General features: G+C 39.5%; 1 protein-coding gene across 2 annotated transcripts; it reads left to right on the top strand.

Annotated features, from left to right (window-relative positions):
• Nucleotides 1–525: 525 nt before the first annotated feature.
• On the top strand, nt 526–16,417 carry LOC138213289 (beta-2 adrenergic receptor). 2 transcript variants are annotated; one of them, XM_069174311.1, is made up of 4 exons: nt 526–857; nt 4,845–4,910; nt 10,922–11,289; nt 11,736–16,417. In XM_069174311.1, exons 3-4 carry the CDS (start codon nt 11,007–11,009, stop codon nt 12,635–12,637), a joined length of 1,185 nt encoding a protein of 394 aa, XP_069030412.1. In that variant the 5' UTR covers nt 526–857; nt 4,845–4,910; nt 10,922–11,006; the 3' UTR covers nt 12,638–16,417. The 2 variants fall into 2 exon arrangements, with proteins under 2 accessions (XP_069030412.1, XP_069030410.1); XM_069174309.1 differs by lacking the exon at nt 4,845–4,910.
• Nucleotides 16,418–18,733: the final 2,316 nt, after the last annotated feature.

Here is an 18,733-nt window from a genome sequence, read left to right as displayed (position 1 = left end):
GAAAGCTGTAGTCTGTGTACCCTGGGGGTGACAACAAAGAGGATGTGCCAAACCTTCTGGAAACTGTGCACACAGGCCAAAGCCATCAAGGCCAAAGCTGGACAAATGGCCTTGAGAGGATGGATGCATTTCACCTTCTCATGTACAGTCGCCTCTCATTAGTGCCATGTGGCATTGCTCTCTGCCTTGATTTCCATCTCATTGTCTTTTATACATCACAAACAAGAAACTACAGACAGTTTTCAAGCATGAAAAGCAAAAAGGCTGAAAGCTTACAGCAAACCAAAGAAACAGTTGGTCAAATAAGCTCATGTGTAGAGAGAAGAAGTAAATGAGTGAAGTATGGACTGAAAAGGATGGAAACTCTGAGATCCAAAGCCTGACAGATGTTTGGAGCGGTGAGGACCAAAGGGGAGAAGAAGAGAGAGGATGTGGGAGGCACGTTGGAATGCGAACGTGGGAGGAAAGACAGAGAAAGAAGAGTAAAATGCTGCTGTGGACTTTACCTTGAAGCTGTGGGGAAGAGCGTGTGCATGTGATAAGGACCGCAAGCCGTGCACAGGGTGAGGAAAGGGGGGAAGCAGTGAAGTGGGGACTGGAGGTTGAGTGCTCAACAGAACGCGAGAGAGACGGAGGAGGGAGAGTGGAGAGGCTGAATCACAAGGACAGAGAGTGTGTGAGAGGCTTTGTGCTTAATGTGTGCTTCTCAGGAGAATGTATGATGAGGACTACAGCTCCACTTTCTTCTGCACGGGAGGCTTTTTAACTGGATTCTACTTCCACTAAGTCAGCGTTTTAAGACTGGATTGTGATTCTGCTGTCAACCTCCATAACGGTCCATAACTGTGGAGATGCTGGTGAGATTATCCCATCTATGATATCATTATTACAATGTGTGACATTATTATGTTTTCCATATTAGATAGCACACAAGGAGATACTTTTTTTTTTTTACATGTTTTGAATGCATGTCAAAGTTCTGTTCTGTGTTAATTGAAAATGGATGTCTGTGAGGCTGCACTCACATACTGTACACATTTGTTTGAGTAATTACTTTGCTGCTCATGCTTCACCATTAGTTCTCTTGAATTATATTAATTTGCAATTTGTAATATGTGACATTTTGAAAACTAAGGGGCAGTACATCTTTGGAGTATAAAGCTTGTTATTAGAGTGCTGCAGCTAAACAAATATTACTAAGCACAGCACTGTCATCTAATTATTCAAATTAAGTGACTAATAATGAGCAATGCTTTCTAAAGAGATAGATTTATATGGCATAATAATCTCAGGCAATACAACAAAAGGTATCATTTATAATAACACTGTAAATAAGGTTATTACCTTTTTCTATTCATTTGTTGTCTCTTGATGAACAAAAAAATGGACTCAGTGCTCATACCTGCATGCAGTTATTTTTATTTCTTTCACCAAGAAAGACTGTTGAGATAATACTTGAGCATATTGAATGTTTTCCCAACGAAGGGCAAAAAATAGTAGTAGTCAGTAATTATGTTTTCAGTGCTGTGTCCTGACTCACAGTTAGAGATTGCAGTTTAGTGAAAATGTTTCTAGTTCAACTTGGAGTTTAGGAGATTCTATGCAAAGATCACTTCCATTTAAAGTATCTTCAAAATTCTTATTTCCCAAGCCAGAAATTAGTTAAAATCTTTTGAATGTGAAAATAAAACTCAGGTGGAGTCCTGCTTGTCTGATCATTCAGGCATGTTGTTCACTAAAGTGAGATGGATGTAACATCCATTAGTAGTGTGTAATTTAGATTGGGACCTATTGATATATGGAGAGCGCACGCACACACACACACACACACACACACACACACACACACACACACACACACACACACACACACACACACACACACACACACACACACACACACACACACACACAGACAGACAAATTATTATTATTTGTTTTAGAATTATTTTAGAATTAGGATAAAATAACTTTGGGAATTTGCAATCACACTATTTGTTTATTTTAAATTGAGTTCTTATTTTTACAAATATATATATATGTATATATATATATATATATATATATATATATATATATATATATACACACACACACACACACAATGTTTTTTATTTTACCTGTTGTTGCTGGGGAACAGAAAATTAGGATTAGCCTGGGAAAAATGTTGTATCTTGATAGCTAAACACATGTTCGTTCTTATAATTAGGTTTTTGAATACTAGAATGTTATGTTCAGTGGTCCATTGGGAAAGGACAGTAAAATGATAATTAATGATTCTTGTAATCTTAATTATTTATAATAATTTCTACTGGGAACTTTGAAAAGTGCTTAAAAAGTATTTTAGTTCTGGGTTCCCTCTATATGTAAATTTGCTACCCTCTTGGTTCCTGTACTTCTTCACTTGTACTATCCAGGAAGTATTTCCTTGTAACTTCACATATATAAAATATTTTCACAACAATGTGCAACCTTAAATAAAAAGCAAACATTCAGTTTTATTACTAAATGTTAAAATACTTGCCTTTTTTATATTTAGATAGTAACTATTTCAAGGAATTTTATCAACAGAAACACTAGAATGAGAGGTAAACTATTGTTGGGAGAGTAAAGCATAGCAAGAATAAATGCTGCCAGAATTTGTTTTTAGAGAAACACAAGAACAAAAATAATCCCACAAATGTAGGCGAGACACTAACAAATAGAGATAAAACAATGATGACAAGAGAGTAACACTGGTTATGTTTCCATGTGTGTGTGTGTGTGTGTATATGAATGTGTCAGTAGTGCAGTCTTCTGGCAAACACAAGGGAAACAAACACAGACAGAATGACAGGCCAAGACGTGAAGAGAAAGTCGTCTATCTGCTCATGTGCTGTGGCAGTCGGTCTCTGGCGGCTCTGAGCCGGCCTGTCTGTTATTACTGCACATGACCCTTCAGTGCGTGGGGCGACCTGGCCTGAGAGCCGCAACCAGGCCCCCACGGTCTCCCTACATATGCCTGAATCTGTCACTCAGGGACACAGCTCTGTCAAAGAAAATTCACTGCATGCATGAACAACAGACGAAACACAGCTACTCCAGCACAACGGTGTCCACACAACAAGAAACGAACCAACATCAAAGGGGCCCAGTTCAATGTCAGTTTGATTTGTGCACACGCAATCACATATTGTTAATGAACACTTGTTTGAGCAACACACTGATCACACTGTCTGTAGAGATGTTAATACCCGGATGATATATTCTAATGGCTACGGTGATCCTCTGACTTTCCTTTTGAGCCAGTCTGACTTTTTGTCTCGTGCTATCTGAAGCCAGTTGCACAGCTGTAGATTCTTCTTCTGTTTAATTTGAGGTAGTTAAGGACTCGCCGCGCTTAGCATACTTAAAGAAAAAGTACCCATATTGTCCTATCATTTTGGTTCCAGGTGACTTTTAAAATCAGTGCAGTCAGTACTAAGCGAGAGTGCTTCATTGGGAGCCATGAAACGGGTTGTAGTGTTAGACTGTGTATAAAAGTGGACGTAACTTCAGTGTCTGGAATGTGAGGCCACATTAAAGTGCAATGGCACAGATGGCTGCTAGGGGTTGGCTCCAAAATGGGTCTGGCTCTATGGACTCCCATTCAACTTCTCTCACTGAAATACATTCAATAAATCTTTTTCACAAGTCATAACGGTGTCATTCGCAAAATCTTCTTCGTTTTCTGGTGGTCCATCTGAAAATAATCCTATCATTAATTAGATATTAAGCCTCAGAAAGTGGTATGTTTGTGGGCGTGTCTGTTTGACTGAGAGAACTGTGGTGCAGTCAGGTTTCCGCAAAAGGTGGGCGTAGTGTCCTCGAAGATCGAGTCAGATTCATCACTCGCTGCATGGCAGCTTGTCCAAATATGATCACTTCTGGCTCCAAAATAGCAAGATGGTGACCGGCAAAATCCAAATTTGAGTCTTCAGTACAGCAGTTCACAAACCACTGAGGGTATGCTGTGACAATTTTGACCAAAGTGACTTCTGCCAGCCAAAGAAGAGAAAATATCCTCGACCAAAGCACTTTTCTAAAGAAAAGTGGTGTTCCTGGAGTGAAAAGAGCTGTTGCAGACAGAATTGGTGTAAAGTTGTTTGCTGAAGTTACTCTTTGAAGAAACAGTAAAGAAAGACTTCTCCTTTTGTTTCTTGTAAGGAACCTTTCCATAAATCTTCAAAAATTAGCACTTTTAGTGGATGTGCATTGACAGTGCAGATTTGCACCAAATTATTACAAATTATTGTAAGGCATGCTGAAGTACTGTCACTCAAAATGTTGTCCCCATTAGTCAGTTAGACCTAAAATGATGTGAAATAGGTTACAGGTGGAAAAACGCCAAAGTTTCCCTTTAAGGCAGCTCTGCAGTTTTTCACTGAAGACACTGCTTTAACTTAAAGGATCAGATGTTGTCACCCAGTGAATATGACAAAGAGGCCTGCTAACTCATTCAGCATGGTACAAAAAGTGTGATATTTTGAAAGGCCCTGGTGTTTTGTTTATAATCCAGAACTGATTTATCCTGTTCAGACATGAAGAAGCACTTAACTTTTTCTTTGTATCTTGAGATAGCAAGTTTTGCTAAAAAAAAAATAAGGGACAGGGTTTACAAAGGCCAACACAGTAAAATGATGAACCATCATCATTGAATCTTCTTTTGGTATTCAAGATAAAAAATAGATGTAGGACAAGTTATACTGTGTAGTCTTTTATTTTGCCCTTGCTCAAACCACAGGTAAATCTGTTCTGGTTGTGAATATGCTGGGATCGTATCGCTCTAACTGTTGTGTGTGTTTGTATGCTGTCTTTGCTGTCAGCTGCTTGTCTCACTACGCCTGAGGTCTTGCCACAGGGAAGACTTGCGCCTGTCATCTTCACTCAAGGTAACGGAAAAAAAAGCCCCTTAATGAGGTTCATCGTCTATCCTCCCAAAAATAATTTTCCTTTTGTGTAACCACCAGTAAAATCATGCAAATTAAAAGTAAAATAATTGTGTTGTTAAGGCTTCAAAACAATTGCCTGAAGGTAATGAAAAGTCCTTCCATTCTACAGGCCGGTGGTATTAAATGTGAATTATGTAGACATTCATTTTTTTGACATCCACGTTTACACTGCATGACTCAGAGATAGCATAATACACTCATAAAACCTGAAGCTGAGTCAAAGGCAAAAAAAAAGTTTGACGTCAAAATATCTTGCCTTCCCCTCCTACCCAGAAGTATTTCAGGTGTATTCAGGAGATTCTTTCAAAATGTTAACACTCAAAGCAATCTCTTTAACATCTTGGCCTTGATCACGCTGTGATGATTTCTTTTTGTTGTTGTTGCTGGATCTGAGTGTCACTGACACAGGTGTGAAGTTTAGATCAGAAACTTAAAGGAAAAGGGATTTTCTCATAATTGGACTTCCAGACAGAATAATAGAGGATGATGCTGTAAAACCCTGGACCACATTTATTTTACAGCACATCTGACCGTGAAACATGTAATTTACGAGCATTGAAACTGCAGAATGGATAAAGTCTGGTTAAGCACCCGGAGTTACTAAAAGCCAGCATCAATTGTTGGGCTGAGACTCCGCATCTAACAGAATCCACAGATACTATAATGCACTAACCCGGTATCATACCAACGTGTGTTAACATCCGTCAGTCCACGAGAGCACAGAGTCAGTCATGATTTTCCTCACCTATTGGTGTGAAAAAGAAGGTGGTAAGGTTTTTAAAAAAAGAATGGTTAGGGTTTGGCACAAAAACAACTTGGTTAGAGTTAAGAAACAATTTCTTTAGAGAAATCCACACAGTCTTTTCTCATGGACAAACACCCCCACCCTACCTTGCTGTGCAGACTTCAGCACTTTTGCACTTTGTTAAATGACCTCTATCACCTCAGTCGTGGACCCTCATTTGTCTGTTAATTTTACACCAAGTTATGGTAACGTCATCCTCTAGTGGACTGACAGGTGTATTACACGCTTTGGTGTGATACTGGGCTAGTGATATTGTAGCTATAATCTGTTTCTTACAATGCAATGAATCAAAATACAACATGAAAACAAGTGCAATAGCATGAAAGTGGTCGCTTGTAGTAATGAACCAACAGAGAGTTGTCACCTGAATCTACTGCTCCCCTCGGCCACATGAAGTTAAAGTGAGTTTCTTTCATTCTAGTGAGCAACTTTGTTGTTTTGGTTTAAAGTTCCTGATCTAGTCTAGTTTTTGGTTGAGAGCAGAGGTTTGCAGCAAAAAAAGCTTTACACTATCTGAAGAGCATTTAGGAGCTAAAGAGCTTTGGGAGCTGGTAGAGACCTAAAATAGAGCTAAAAGACAGTCAGTCAGCCGTGATTCTAAATGAATGGGTATGCTGCTATGAAGCTGATGAATGTGTAAATAAATAAAGCAAGCAAGTTAATCAAATTTACATTGAGTAACTTGCTGAAAAGTTTTCCACATAATCTTAAAAAGTAATGAAATGTCACTTGTTTTCACGTCTTCTCTAAATTTCTTAAACCAGTCAAAAACACAGGCTGCTTATTTTTTCATCAGCTTTGATATTTCATGACTTTTTTAATGTGATGAGTGTTTTTTCTGGTTGGAGTCTCAGAGTCCACAGCCTCAACAATTTATAGGAGAAACATTTAGCAAGTTTTATTCTATTTACACATACAGCAGTGGGGGCTGTGTTTAATGACACACAAGGCTTAATTCCTCAGGAGCCACAGCTGTGCATTTACTTAAGCATGCCTGAGCCGCTTGCCTAATAAATAAACACTGTACATGGATGTCACTGCCTGTTGGCGAACAAGGCGCAGAGTGTTTTCAGAAAGACATATAATTTCACAGAGTCTTCTCTCAATGCTAGTATGATGACAAGTAAACACCAAGCTAGCATTATAGAGGATTTAGACAGTGGCATCAATCAGGTAATCAGGAAGTAATTCAACAGTCCCCCTGCACTGTCACCTGAGGCAGTAACTAGGCCAACTGGGATTCATGCCATGCACACATTTCAGGATTATGGATGATGAAAGTGGGCATGCTCGATGCAGAGATACTGGGAAGCTCAGGAATATGGCTCCAAAAAACAACAAATACGGAAAGTTTACAGGCACAAACCAATCCACTATCTATTTATATACAACTAATCAAATATGTTTTGAAGGAAACACAATGCAGACTAGATTATGTTTTATATTAACATGAAAAGGAAATCTCACAAGTCTTAAAATGCTGTACACTGAAATATTCAGTCTTGCGATACACTATCTGCTTGTGTGACTATTTTTAATGGCTGTTTAGGCACTGACAGCACAGGTCAGACTGGTTTCATACAGAAAAGGGCTGCAGTGACTTGAGACACAGTGTGTTAATAACATTTAATTCATTCCACACGATCCCTTTACCACGCTACTTAACCTAACCCCAACTACCAAAGGAGTGTGGATGCTCCCCACACACCATCCAACACACCCACTTCACTGCAACTGTGGCCACTGATATAAATGTAGCACTTCATTAACTATGAACAGAATCCAGGCAGTGATGACATTCGTTAGCACAACAAAACTGGGAAAACAATTATCCAAGAGTTCCAACAGTATTATGTATTATTATTATATAATTTCTACAGGAGGCAGAGTTGACAAGCTGCACTCAGATGAAGGACAATCTGGACTGAAAGAAAACCAGACTCAGAAAACTGAACTGCTGAGAAACCCGGAGCTAAGAATGTTGGGAAAAGAGAAGACTGGGCTCCTGAAAATCAAATGCTATATTACAGAGCCTTTAAAACAAAAGACGCCGGCAGATTGAGACCACAACAATCCAACACAGAAGAACCACTTAGAAACTGTAAAGGATCACATACTGAACAAACAGGAAAGCCCTGCTTTCACAACAGATTGATATGAAGCTGGTTTTGCCTAGTAACTGGAAATGTTACCACAACTTTAATTCCAGAAGAAATTATGACAAAACTGCTTTTCCAAGAGTCCATACATCTCATTCAGTCCTGTCAGAAACATTTTGTTCCCTTGTGGATGAATGTTTTGTAACAATCCAAATAATGGATTAACATGAAAAGTGTTCAAATTTGTACAGTTCATTGTAAATTTTTTGGTGAAAAAACAAAGGAGATAAAGTATGCAGAACATAACTAGTGTATAAAGCATTGGGAGCAATATTAAAGTAATATCAGAATAAATTTGTTTCATATACAATCGATATTGTCCAAGCATCTCACGTCATTACTGGGAAGTTGTTTTTCACTATGTTACCTGCTAACAGGGGATGTACGATAACAAAAAAATGTGAATTTATAATGTACTGAAGCAACAAGATTGATCGCTGCTGTCACCTAAACATGTGCAGCCTGACAGGCCAAACCAACATCAGCACAAAGTCCGTTATGACACATTTTCAATTTTTCACCAGCAATACACAGAGATGTATCAATGTGCAACGCAAATACACTCATCCACACATACTGAAGGCTGAGGTGCATCTACTGAATGCAATTCGAATTTGTGTTTATTTACTTCACACAGATGTTCTAAACAAATGTTCTAAACATTACAGAGTAAAAGTCTTAAAGCCACGTTAAAACTAATGATAAAGATGAAAACTTTGAAGGGAGCAGCATGTTTTTTATAAGCACGACATAGTGATGCTTGATTCAAAATGTTAAGGAACGTCAGCTCTTTGGGTGTGCTGTTAACACTGCTTTTGAATATGATTCACAAAAGACAAAGGCTTGTTCGGTTGTATTATATCATACCCTGGCTTCCTGAATTTAGATTGATATTCAAATTCAAAGTAATCATTCATATACAAACACGTTGTGCACGCAGACAAGCTTTAACGTCCTTTCATACGCAATTCCTCGGAGTCTTCATTAAATCCTGAACAATATGTTAGTGACAGAACGTACACACACACAAAAGTGTTTTCTCCTGCTTCTCAAGAAGCTCTCATTAGTCTGAGGCTAATTTATAGTTGATAATAGAAAAAGTATTCAGTCTCAGAGCTGTGATGTTTCTGCACCCAAAGCCACTCTGCGAACATGGGCTTTGGTTTGGTTTTGCTCTGGTCTGAATATGTCCATTCCTGTTACCCTTTGTTTTCTCGGATGTGCGTACCTTCCTGCTCTCCAGCCCAGTGAACAGCATAAATGATTGAAGGACCCATGTATTTAGTTGTCAGCTGAGAGAGACATTTGGTACTGAACTCTGAGTTTCGGCATGGGTACTGACAGCATCGAGGTGCTTCCAACAGTGTTAGGACACAAGAATAACATGTTACCACAACACACAAGTAATGAAACACAGTCCGTACTCCACAGCCCAAGAGGAAGGTCTATCTACCATTTATAACATAATCACCAAAGCAAATTGCATATATCTGTAGTGTAAACTTCACCATAAATTCACTTTACACCCTCCAAGACAGACACATGATTGGATCGATCATTTAATATTTGACCCAATCTTCCAGCAAAACAATAAACAAAAGGTATTTTTGAGAGATGTTCTATGTGCAGCCATTAAATTCACATAGATAGAACAAAAGATAGAATGCAGTATACTTTTAATTGTGGTCTAATATCAATGGCTTTGAAATAAGATAGCTATAACCTAATCCTCACTATAAATGCAAATGATACAGATTAACATATTAAAAGTGTGAATGTTGGCAAGATATTCATTCAAAATTAATTCCCAGCTTGAGTGGATATGGTTTTCTAGCTAAAAGCTTTTGAGAAGGTCCAGTCAGTCCTTTGGGCTCTGACAGTTATTCAGGAATATCCAAATGAATACCCTTCATTCAGCCACACCAGGCAACATGAAGTGTTTACTGTTTTTGACTTCCTGAAATGTCATGCTGTCTGACCAATTTAATGTAATTTAAATCTGATGACATCACAACGGGTGTTACCAGTAAGACTTTCATATCCCTCACGGTTCTCTCTTGTTCTTGAGCTTGATAGCAAAATGTTGTATCTGTTCACGCAAATCGAGTCCTGATTGAACTGCATTTAGACCATCTAAAGCTTTCTGTCTTTTACACATAATGGGAAGGTTTCGTATTTCAGTAATTAATGCTGAACAGCTGGATGTAGGGTTAGCTCTCCATTAGTAAGAAAGATTTGCTCAATTCAGCTCTTATAAAACTAAACCAACGAGGTTGTGTTTCTTTTTAACAAACAACATCTGGCATCGCAGTTGTTTCTATATTCAAAGGTCCTTCGCATTTCAGCAATTTTAAACAATAAATAATTACAACTTTGATGGCAGTTGGAGGGAAGGACTTTTGAAGGTGTTTTAGTCCACGAGGATTTAAATGAAGCTGAAATGGGCGACGGACATTAAGGGGTTTAAACACCGTGTGATGAGCTTGGCTTGTGGTCCCTAAAGTCTGATATTTTACTTGCATGGTTGATGGAAGAGTGAGAGAAAGTTGTGAGAGCGCTTGATATGCAGAACTTCACACGGCATTTTACAAGACTGGATTATTACTTGGACAGATGGTTCAACTGTGATCATCCATCCATTATCAATACCCGTTTTATCCTGAAGGGTCACGGGCGGGCTGGAGTGCTGAGGCAGGGTACACCGTGGACAGGTCGCCAGTCCATCACAGGACCAACAGAGACAGACAGAAACAAAGACCATGCACGCTCTCATTCACACCTAAGGGCCATTTGTAGAACCACCAATAAACCTAACATGTATGTTTTTGGACCCGGAGAGAACCCACGCAGGCACAGGGAGAACATGCAAACTCAGAAAGGCCCCTGGCAGAGGTTCGAACCCAGAACCTTCTTGCTGTGAGGCGACAGTGTTAACCACTGCACCGCTATGCCGCCCTTCAACTGTGATTTCTTTTATTTTTATTCAGGATAGTTTCCCAGTCCAGGACATGGTTTCCTAAGGGTCCTTCCCAGCAACGCATCTCAAGGGTTAAAACCAGTCTGACCTGGGCCATGACTGAGCCGCTACCCAACGTCAGCGTTCCTGGGAGTACAGCAGCTCTGCTGGTGACCACCGACAGTCCATTTAACCTGACTGCAGCTGCTCAGGCAGGACTCGGGTCGGCCCAATCACTGGCCCCTCTCTGCACCCTCTGCTGCTGTGGGTTTCTCAATCGCATCTTGACCGTGGTGTTCATGGTCAGCCTGGCGTTTGCCATCGTGGTTGGAAATGTAGTCACACTTACTGTCTTTGTGCAAACGAGGCAGTCCAGAACAGCACAGGGATACTTGAAAGGTAAATGTTGTAAATCATTTTAACACCCACGCAGGTCATGCTGGTAGTACCAACCTTTTCAATTGATTATTTCGTCTCAGAAAATTATTTGAATTTATCATTCAAGTCACAAAATGAAATTTCCTGTTTCTATTCAATGCATTCTTCTAAAGAAGAGGAGAAATTTATCAGCCTGCAACACCAAAGACTTTTGAAGGTCTCATTACAAAGATATAAAAACATTTTGGTAATTTATTTCAGTGCTGTATGTAATTCAAACGGTTGCCGTATAACACTGACCAGATGTGATTATTAATTTAGATTTATATTCCAACACACTCGTTTATTTAATAGTAAAATTAAAGTGTTGACTCCCTTTTGCAGTTTTACTAAATAACAAACATAATGCCAAGAGAAAAACCTTCATTCCGTTTCTCAGCTCTGTCTTTGTCTTGTCTCTCTTACAGTGTCTCTGGCCATAGCGGACATGATGGTCGGTGTTCTCGTGGTTCCTTTCTCTGTCTACACTGAAATCTCTCTGATGGTGACCACCGCTCCTCCCTTCTGGTACCATGGTAGTTCTACTTCCCCTGCCTCCTCTTCCTCACTCGGTGGACTAGTGAGTCCCTGGCAACCCTGCATGCTGATTGGTCCCGTGTTTGCTGGATGCACTTTTGTCTCCATCAGCACCATCTTCCTAATGACCTTGGAGCGCAGTGTAGCCATCCTGCGGCCACTCCACAAGGACGCCTTGGTGACCCGAAGACGAACTCTGCTCCTCATCCTGCTCTCCTGGGCTGCCAGCTTCCTGCTGGCTCTCGCGCCACTCATCTTCAGCAGCAACTTCACTTTGGAGTACAATGAGTGCAGTCGCATGTGTAACTACACCCCACTACTGTTTGGAAACCAGCTGCCACCTGATGCCAACATTTTGCTCTTATTCCCAGCTTTCGACTTCACACTGCTCGGCAGCACTTTAGCAGTTAATATTGTGTCTTTCACAAGCATCCGACGGTACTCAAGAAAACGCAAACTGCTGTCAGAAGGGAGTCTGAGTGATGGAGGGGGAGGAGGAGGAGGTGGCGGAGGATGCTCTCACAGGCCCTCCTTTTCAGACATCAAAGCCGCCAAGACAATTGGCATATTAACATTTGCCTTCACAGCATCCTTCTCTCCCATCGCAGTGTTTGTGCTCGGGAACGTGGTGGGATACACCTGGTGTAACTTTTCCTTCTTTGCCTTCTGGATTTTGACAGGAAACAGTTGCTGTAATGTCATTATCTACAGTGTCAGGGACCACCGCTTCAGGAAGGGTGTGACCCTGCTCTTTAAACGAGACCACTCCCCCCCACATGGTGAGAAGACCTGAGGGGCACATTCATTCGTTCAACAGCAACAAACATATATTTTGTGGCTGCAGTCCACAGTTCAACTTAGGATGGTTTGAAATGTTGAGAGATGAGCTCACTCACTTTCTTCAAGATGAAAACCCCTCTATGTTTGCACAGTAAATATAAAGCTTCACTTAGCTTAACAAAAGACACAGGAAATGGGGAAACAGCTCATCTGGCTAGGTTAAGTAAAGTGTAAGAACAATGATGGTTTTATTTCTTGGCTCTGAGCCCTTACAGAAAGTTTCCCATGTTTTCCATATGGGACACGTGATCAAATGTAGGAAACATGTTTACCACATGTTGCAACTTATGATAACATTGGGAAAATATGTGGATGGGCTTTACACATTACATCAGGAAAATGTTCCAAAACTACGTTTCCCATATGCAAATTATATGTTTCACGTGCACAATCACATATGTGTGTGGTCACGTGATCACGTGTTTTTTCTGTTAGAAAATGCAAAGTAAGACGCATGGTTCGAGGGGTTTCACTTAGTCTCTTAATTAATCATAGATGTGTTTTGGGCATTAAATTAAATAAACCACACAGAGTGTTATCTACCATTTCCTTTAAGAGCTGGGTGTGGTTGCACCGTGGTCGATTGCTATTATAACATCGAATATGCCATGTAGTAGGAAAGATTATATCTATCTATATTCATATTTTGCATGTTTGTGCTCTGCTGCATGTCCCTGTGAGTGCAACCAGCAGAGTCTACGTGTCGTGTACCCTCCTCTGTCGATATTTATCACGATCTTAACAATGTGCCGTTAAAATAACAGTAAAATGCTGTTCCATTGACTTAAGATCAGGTTTTTCTTGGTTAATCGTGCAATCACTGCCTCAAGATCGCCCTGCACCAACCATGCGCCTGACCATACCTCCTTTTAAGACACCCACGGGTGTTTGGATGGGAGCTAGCTGTTTCCCCTGTCCCCTCTCTGCCCCCCTTTTTATACTGAGCTGATCGTTTCCTGGCAGGAACTTTATATTTACCATACATCTATGAGAGTGGTATTAATCTTTCCATCTAACACTTTGAAAGAAAGTGAATAAGCACAACTGCCCAAATATTTCCTTCACGAAAGTTTTAATAAAAAAAAAAGTTCCAAGTGAAATTAATAAAAAAAAAAAAAAACTATTTTAAACATTTAAAAATATTCCAGTTCTTTAATACAGATAATTGTAAACTGACGCCAAATTTAAAAATGTTTGGCCACATTAATATTTGTCTTTGGACCAACAAATCTATTTCTATGCATTGCATGATAAAACAGCTTTCAGGTTTGGACTAAACACACATACTGTAGATCATGGAGGAAAGGTCCATTATGTGAATAAACTGCAGGTCCTGGTAGCAACTGTACTGCTGAAACAATCCACATCCTCTCCTCTGGTCTCCTTGTTTCGCCTTAGTCTATTGTCAAACCTCTGTCCCGACACTTTACATCAGAGGGCTTCTATGGGCCTTTCAATAATTTCAGGAAACAAATCTACCGTCTTTACGGGACCTGACAAATGCACTGCACAGCAAATTTTTGTATGTTTTATGTCAGTGGTGGTTTTGCCATCTATTAATTCATAAGGGTTTTTTGTGTTTATAAATGATGCTTCTGACTCCTCATTGGATTAATGTGGATTACAGATGTTTTGATTAAGGGAACAGTTTAGATTTGATTCTGTAGTGTGATAGACATTTATCTGCCTCAAGTATCAGAAATGCACAATATTAGTTACTATGTGAGCCATTTCCATTGTGCCATGTGTCAGACAATATTTTTGTATACAGGTTTTCTTTTTCATTCTATGATATCAGTTATTTTTGTCATGAAATAACAGAATGATCTGTATTTTTATCTCATCAGTACTGACTAAATGAATGGAATAACAACCACTGAGATTAAGTATGAAAAGGATTATGATTAGAACAGACCCTCAAACTGTGCCAGCCTATCTTTTCAGGGTATAATGTATTTGTAACATAAAATGATCTGTTTCAGCTGTAAGTCATATGTATTGTTTGAAATTCTGTATTGTACAATTTGACAATATAATAACACATATACAAATGAGGTTGATAGCTATTTCTGAAGCATAAAATGGCCAAATGATATGGCCATATCATGTAATTTTGTCATGACTGACAGGCCTTTGATAACTAAGGGAAAACTAATAAGCACTGTAAAGAAGATTTTAGTCCCGCCATTAATTACTCTAAATTGTTTAAAATAATGTGAATCTATAAACAGTGATCCTGCAATTCAGTTAATGTGATAATAAAAACAAGATATTTTGTCCTGTTTATGAAGTACCCGAAAAAGGAATAGTTCAATATCTTGGAAAATCCAATTATTTGCTCTCATGCTGAGTTGGATGGACAGATCAACATTAAACATCCAGGAGACAATAGCTTCACTCATCATATCACCTGGAAACAGGGACAAACAGATCCCCTGGCTGTGTCCATAGGTAAAACATCTCATTTATTTGGTGCATACAAAAATGAACAAAAAGCCACTGCTCACAAGAGTCTTGCACATGACACCAGTAATCCCACAAATGGTTATTTCTGGAACTCATTCTTTGGATGAATTAAACAAGCCAGACATGTGCCAGGCTGTCTCTAATTGGCTACTTACACTTGCTAATTTCATTTGCACAGGTGCATTCATGCTGTCAAGTACAGAAACATTCAGCGAACTATTAGGACCCAGATAGTGCACTCATACTGGTCCACAAACTGAGAATGAAATGATGGACACTTTTCCCCCTCTACCGTCACCATAATGTCTATGTAACCGAAAGGAAGGAACAACCGACAAACTGTGGCGGTCAGGGAACTTACAGCTTTTGCGAATCGTCGCAGTATACAAATACAAGTTGTGCACGTCCATACAGAAGTGTTTATTTTTCACCTCTATAGTACCTTTATGCTGCTGTTGGATAGAAGTCATCAGTATGTTTATTTCTGGCACAAAAACACGTACATTTTGTATGCCAAGTAAAAACAAAACAAAAACAACAACCAGATATGTTAGTGGGTGATGCATTCAAATGTTATGCTCATTTCTGGTCAGTGCAGATGTGCGGTTTCAGACAACAATACCCTGTCCAAATTCACACACTACGCAAGTGTGGTAAAATGTAAAAGTACTAATGGAAATATACAAATTAAAACAAGAGACTGGGAGGATTTTGTCATCTTTGGACAAAGCCAGACTAGCTGTTTCATCCTCTTTCCAGTATTTATGTGGAGCTAACTGTTTCAGAACTACCAAACAAACATGGTCTCAAGCTTCTCGTCCAACTCCGAGCACGAGAGTGAATCAACGGACTTCCCAAATTATTCCTCTAATGCCAACTGATTGACAATCCAGTTCATGTTCATGGAAGCATCTTTGAATATAAATGGTGCTGTGATGTGGCTGATGTTGACACATTACAAACATCAGGGAATTTAACAATCAACTGAAGGAAATATAATCTAATACGTTAACATGTTTGTGTGAAAGTCCCAGATTGAATGGATAATTATCGTAACTTACAGATGTTCAGGCATTATTTTTCTAGTTTTAAAATCTGTCACAATCCTGGCAGAATCTGAAACATGCAGCATCCTAATCATTGTTGGTTCTGTGTAAGAAAACAAGTGATAATTATTGTGCTGACATTGAATCACTGTACAGAGTTGTATCAGTTGTGCAAAATTCATCAATGGTGATTGCATCAGAAATGGTAATAATAAATGTGTTTGGGAACATTTTCATTTGTGACTTTAATGGGGTTCAGTGTGACAGTAATGCCGCCGGTCACTGCTGTAATATTCCCAACCTCAGCAGTTACACAAGCTGCAGGAAAACCACTTCAGCATTTTCCCCATTTACTCTGGAGTATTAATGGCCTCAGCCCAATTGGATCAAATTTGTCATGTTACGTAATGTGGAGGAGAAGGAGCAACAGGAACATCAGGATACCTGTGGACTTAGCATGAGGGAATCTTTGATAGTGTGCAAGTAAGAAAGCAGAGTGAAGTCGAGTGTGCCGTCTCATCTCTGTGCTGGAACAACTAAAATAGCTAAGCTTAAGCCTGAAGACACAGAGAAGCAGATCTTGAAACCTAGTGACCTAAATAGTAATTTGTGTGTTTGCAGGGACAAGGACAGAGTTTGTATTTTACAATTACACTGTTAGAGAGTGATCTTGCACTTTGAGAAGATGTTAAGAGAGCGAGGTGGAAGAGGCGAGGGGCTGGTGGCTGACGTCAGCAGCGATGTGATGAAGGTGCGCTCAGAGCCACAACAAAATAAATGATCTGACATTGGCCTGCTCATGTTCGACTTCAAGAATGAGAAACATGAGATAGTCATGAACAAAGCACAGGGGAGGGACAGAGACAATGACAGAGAAACAATAAATTAAGGATCCTTGCATGGAATTTAAGTGACCAAAACCCTAATATGTCACTTTTGAATAAAATAATGAATCACTGCATAGTTATCTGAACAGCCTCATTTGTATTTCTGGTGCAGACTCAGTGAATCAGTACATTATATCCTTACATTAACAGTCCTATGGATCATATCTTTGGTGACTACTGGCTGATGGTATTGTTCACTAACCAAAGCCGTTTCAACGTGTCTACTGTTAGTGGACGGCCTCACAAAATGTAGAGGTTTTCTGCAGGAAGGCTGCAACTTTCCAAAATACATCCTGTTGTCAAATGACACCATGCATGTTTGGAGATTTACAAAACATCAAGGCCAATATACATTTTTTTTAATTTATTTATTTATTTTTATATTGTCACTGAGCTGTGAAGCCTGTCACTTATTTCAAGCTGCATTAGTTTCACAAAGGCAGCCATTAAAATTACAAAGTTGATGATCTGCTGTTGTGTTTGCAAAGCTGCTTCACTTTTCTTGTTGACTACACCTTTGGTGCCTCCCTCCCATTTCTGACTATAAATGATAACAATAGCAACTGATTGCACCTGCATCAATCCATCAAACAGACTAAAGTCCTTGTTCTCACTTCCCGAGGTCTGATTGGTTCATCATTAAATTGTTATGCCCACCAACAGGTCAGTATAGGGTCTTATGAACAGAGACTGACTGGATTTATCTCCAGAGGCCCAAATCGAAAGTGATTGCACATTTTCAATCTTTGCAACGCTCTTCCATCAACCATATCTCATAACAATATGTTTATATTATGCTAATTTTCAACAGCAAAAATGTGTTCACACAGACATAATGCCACCTGAATTATGTTTCTCTTACGAGGAGAGGTTTTATGAAGGCATCTAGCAAGTTGCAAATTTCCTGACACTATATTGAATGACTGCTGTTTTTTTGTTTTTTTTCTCATTATAATAGCTGTTGTTTACATTCACATTTGCAAACTTTCTGTGTTCTTCTTCACTGTCTCTGGTGGCCTATTGAAACCCTGTGTGCCTGTGTGTCTGTGTGCTAATCCACTGCCTGAATAAAAGGAAAACCATTACTCCATAGTACAAGTATAGGGTCAAAAACTATGCTTTCAAAGCAAATATGGGAAAACAATTGAGTCGTATTTTGGTTGCTTGCATTAAACTGAAGACCATGGACAGCTCTAAAAAGCAGCTCAAGAATCACTAGTGTAAGAATCACCAGTTGTAGTCACAAGCCGATTCACTTATAGGACCTGGTGTGCATGTTGCCAAGACAAGACAAATCCACCACAATAACAGTCTACAAGCTTTAAAACTTCATTTTTCAAGCCAGACTACAATTGAAAGACTGAGGTCAGTTCATCTAAAAAGAAAAGCACAAACACGAATATGTATCAAGGAAGGTGTAAGAGTAACTTGTCCGGGAATAACGAGACAGTGGTATTTCCTTGTGTCATGGGCAGGGCGTAGAACATGGGACTCGGTTAACCTCACATGGCCGCCTCAGAGGCTCTGCAGCGTCACTTTTCATACTGCATGTATGTGGGGAACAAAACAGGTTGCCACAGCCCTGTAGTGTGTCGCAACTATGTGCAAAAACAAGTTGTTAATATAATATCCTGTGTAAGAGCTTGAGAC

This window comes from Embiotoca jacksoni, unplaced genomic scaffold (genome assembly GCF_022577435.1).
Source record: "Embiotoca jacksoni isolate LCO1_2020_lvr unplaced genomic scaffold, fEmbJac1.0.p SCAF_6, whole genome shotgun sequence".
Taxonomy (NCBI): Eukaryota; Metazoa; Chordata; class Actinopteri; family Embiotocidae; genus Embiotoca; species Embiotoca jacksoni.
Note: the sequence above shows the minus strand (reverse complement) of the source record. Positions and strands in the feature narration are given on the sequence as shown.